The 4,200-nt window shown below is 46.0% G+C and overlaps 1 protein-coding gene across 1 annotated transcript; it reads right to left on the reverse strand.

Moving 5' to 3' along the window:
- Positions 1-2,472: 2,472 nt before the first annotated feature.
- Positions 2,473-3,948, reverse strand: LOC138579785 (dentin matrix acidic phosphoprotein 1-like). Its single transcript, XM_069650018.1, has one exon. The coding sequence runs from the start codon at positions 3,946-3,948 to the stop codon at positions 2,473-2,475; it is 1,476 nt and encodes a 491-aa protein (XP_069506119.1).
- Positions 3,949-4,200: the final 252 nt, after the last annotated feature.

A 4,200-nucleotide genomic window follows, 5' to 3' on the forward strand; every position in this document is an offset into this window, starting at 1 on the left:
CCAGCCTAATTTGATTTTCTCAATGTCTTGGTCCTTCAGGCGGAGTCGGGTCTGTTGGGGGTTGGCTTCCATCTGCCACTCGTACCCGATAGATGTTACCCTGGACGTCTGCCACTCACATTTCAAGAGATTGTGGTCACTATTGATAGTTTGTAGAACATTGTAGCTTACCAATTCGTCTATAAGCCCGTTTGATAAAAAGATATAATCCAGGGTTGCTTTTGAGTTCTTTCGCTCCCACGTTGGTATATTAATTTGGTTCGGAAATAGGGCTGCAGCGTTTTGGATGTTTCGTGAGGATAAGATTTTCTTCCATGCCTTCCCTCTTTTGGTTGCGGGGTCCTCAATACCCTCAAGGACAGTAGAATCTTCGGGGTCCTTTTGTAGTTCAGAAACCTTGGCATTGAAATCCCCGCAGATAATAAGTTCGATATTTTCGAATTCTGCATAGAGTTGATCAATTAGCCCGCTCATCTTATCGCAGAAGGCTTTGATTGATGACCGCTGGGGGTTCCAGTAGCAATTCAGAATTGCCACCCTCTTTTCAGCGGGTTTACGAGATTTTCCCTTCTTATCGCTTTTAGAGATCAGGATTATCAACGTCTCATAGGATTGTTTCCATAATGTAGGATCTGTTAAGCCGGTGCCAGATTTAATGGCCGTAAGGAGCCCCGATGACGGTCTACCCCACAGGCCTTTTGCAGCTGGAGCAATCATTACTGAGAATCCATCTAACGATGGTTCTTTCCTCAGCCAGGTTTCGTGGAGACAGATGATGTCAAATTGGCTTAAGTCGACGTCGCCTTGAATGGTGAGATGCATGTGGCCTCTTGTATTCCAGGATCCGAGGGAGATCGTTTCCTTGCTGGGGTGTTCGCTTTGTCCCTCCATGCCGATGTCGTTGCTGCAAACTACCCCCCCTCGTTGCTATTTCGATTTGTTTTTATTCCACGTTGATGTTATCCATTTCCATGGACCCATTGCTTGTTGTTTGTATTGGTCCGTTTTTTCCCGTGGGGTTGTCGGGTTCTTTCTCCTGTCCTCTCTTTGTTCTCGCTCATGGTTGCCGAATTCTTCTCTTATATTCTTTCTGTCTCCATGTCGTCTTTCCCTCTGCCCAGTCTGCTCCTGTTTTTCTTTGGTGCTTGGGTGACGGGGTGCCCTTCTACTGTCGCTCTCCACTATATTAGAGGAGAACTTTGGTTCCCTATCTTGATAGGGCCCTATGCGACGATCTTGCTTTTGATGTAACTTAGGATAACGCTGGTCTCGGTAAAGTTCTTCAGTTCTTGATATGTAATGATGGCGAGGTTTATCGGTCTCAGCTTTCCCATCTACCCTCTCTTGGTTGGGTCTCCTCGTCTTTATTTCCATTAAACGAAGGCCCATCTGCGCCAGTTCTTCGTATACCTTATCGTCCATATGTTTGATTGCCGATTCTTTCAGGTGGAGGTACGCTTTTGCCTTATCCTCCCTGTGGTACGGTTCCACAAGCACCAAGTCTCTTGTTGTGATATGCTTCAGGGTTTTCACCTTTTTTGTGAGTTGCAGGACTGTTGGTCTGTTCAGAATTACTGAATTTTTGCCAGACACTAATTGTTCCAATTTATATACTCTTGTGTCTTTTCTGCCTTCTCTTACATGTTTTCGCTCGTCTTCGTTTCGGCCATCTTTAGGTGGGCTTTTTTGCCTATCCTTCTTATCTCTAGCCACTAGGGTGGTAGGCCGCGTCCCTCTAACTGTATCTCTCTGGTTGGGAGCCTTGTCAACTCCTTGTGAAGACCCCGCATTTGACATTTTTTTGTTGTCCTCGGGTTTGATATACCCTTCTTTTTTTCTGTTGGGTTTTGCGACCACAAGTTCCTCGCTTCCTAGTTCGACCCTTTTGGCTTGGTCTCCCAAACTTTTTTCCGGGGACTCTGCCACCTCCTTTTCCGAGTATGTAGAGGTATTCATTAGATCCATACATTCTAGGAACTCCTCTACTGTTTTTGGGGAATTCACCTGAGTGACGTTGTGGGGTTCATTTTTATGCTCGGGATCCTCCCCTTCCTCCGTTCTCGCAGGTAGAACCGATGCCCTATTTGCAGATTTCTTTGTGTCGGCATTACTTTCAGGATGTTTCCTCAATGAGTTCATAGGCATATACGTCTTAGACCGTTGTGGGTCCTCCTTATTCCCTTGGTTCAAAACCAGCACGATGTTTTCTTTTCTCTGTGGTTTTGGAGCCACCTCTTCCCTTCTGACTGTTTTTTGCGCCTCTTTGTTCCAATTCTCCATCTGCTCGATCTTTGCTTCCAGACTCTCTATTTTTTTTTCCCAGATTGACTTCTGGGTTGATTGGTCCTGCAGAATTCCCAGTCCGGCAGGCCTCTGAGGTGGTTTTCCCAATTGGCTAGAGATGGATTCCACCTTTTTTCCAATTGTATCTATTTTCGTTATCCACTGGTTATGTAGATTGTGTTTTTTTTCCTAAGTCGCTAGGAGGATTGCTTCTAGCTTGGTCAGCTTATCCATGGTGTTTGCTAGAATCGCCGAATTGTCCTGTACATTCCCCTTGATTGACTCATATAATTTGCAAAACGGTGCTAACACAATAGTCATTGCTGACATGGTAGCAATCATGTCTGGTTTTTTGTTGGGGGATTCGTTCTGTAGTGCAACTGCAATCTCGCTGAGTCTTCTCTTTTTTGGTGAGGTTGGAATTCTCTCTGATCTTCTCAGTTGGGCTACCGCCTCAAAGTTGACATTTTTTTCTGTCTCTCCTTGGGCTCTATTGGTGTTCCTACCCATTCTGGGCGAATCACTATCCCTCCCCTCGTTGACTGTGTTTAGAATGGGATGCACCACTTTCGGTTTCGATATAGGTTGTTGTTGTCCATTGTTAAGATGAGGTTTGGTCCAGGCCCGGCGGTCCTCATTGCTTTTTATTGATTGATGGGTTTGACTCGCTGGGCTCTTTGGCCCTGCTCTCTGTTGTTTTTCATCTTCTTTGTCATCTACCATTATCACTATCTCCTCACTAGATGGTTGTCCTTGTTTGGATGGGCTTTCAGTTTGGGCGTTTTCCAGATTCTCCAAAGGAGGGTCCCTTAGGTCAATTTGTCTGCCTTTCAGGCTTGCGTCTTCTTTTGCTTGTTTGTGTTTATCTCCTGGATTACTTGTAGGCTCATTGTGTATTTCTAGGGAGTTCCCGTCCGTGGCGATTGAGGTCTCTTTGGGTTCTAGCCCCGGCTCCGTTCTCCTATGTTTTTGAATCGGTTGTGGGTCGGTTACTAATTCCAGCATCTCTGCATCTGATATTTCTGTATCGACACTTTGTTTTCTTTTGTTTTGACGAGTGAAGAAGGCTCTTAGCGGGCAAGATGTCAGTGGGATGGGCCGCCTTTTTAGAGTACGGCCTCCTTTGTTGCCGTTAGTAGGTTTTTGTTCCCCCAGTCCCGTTGAATTTCTAGGTCTCATGGTTACTCTCTTCTTTGATTCTTGTGGTCTTGTTGTGACCAAAGACGTAGTTTTAGTTCTCTTTTTCTTTGTGCCTCCTACTCCTGTTTTCAATTGTTCTCCGTCGGTTTCTTTGTTGGAGTCGTCGAGATCTCCCTCCGTTTGATTTTCCGGATCGGTAACCTCTCCTTCGACTTCCGACTCGCTCCCGAAATCTATGCCTGCGTCTCTTTCTTCAATGACCCTAACCCTACTTGCGGATTTGGGTCGAATGATGCTCTCGTCTTGGGGAAAGGTCTTCCCATCATCGTGTATCTCGTGTAGCATTACCTTGATTTTAGATAGATTAGGTAACTGGTCCTGATGGTCCATATTTGATGTACTCCTGGATCCCGACTTGTCCTCTTCTCCCTTACGGCTCCTGCTGGCTTCAGATGTCGAGCGTTGTAGGGAAGTTTCGCTTTGCTCGCTGATAGCCATTATTTCATTTATTTTAACTGATTCCATGTTTACTTTCCCTCCACGTGTGCCTCCGTTTGGTATAGTACAATTGGGCGCGGCGCTTTTCCATGTTTCAAAAATGGGGACTAGACCCTGTGGGAGGGCCTGTGCCGTGGGGCGTTTGTTGTCTCTGTTTTCCTTTAAGGGTAGTTCTTCCCTCTCTCTCCAAGTTCCCCCTTCAGGACCTGCTCCCCTTAAGATATGCTGCTTCTCGTTCTCTATTTGGGGCGACCTGACCATATTGTTTTCTCCTGTCCC

This window comes from Ambystoma mexicanum, chromosome 3p, assembly GCF_040938575.1.
Source record: "Ambystoma mexicanum isolate Mex_15411 chromosome 3p, UKY_AmexF1_1, whole genome shotgun sequence".
Lineage (NCBI taxonomy): Eukaryota > Metazoa > Chordata > Amphibia > Caudata > Ambystomatidae > Ambystoma > Ambystoma mexicanum.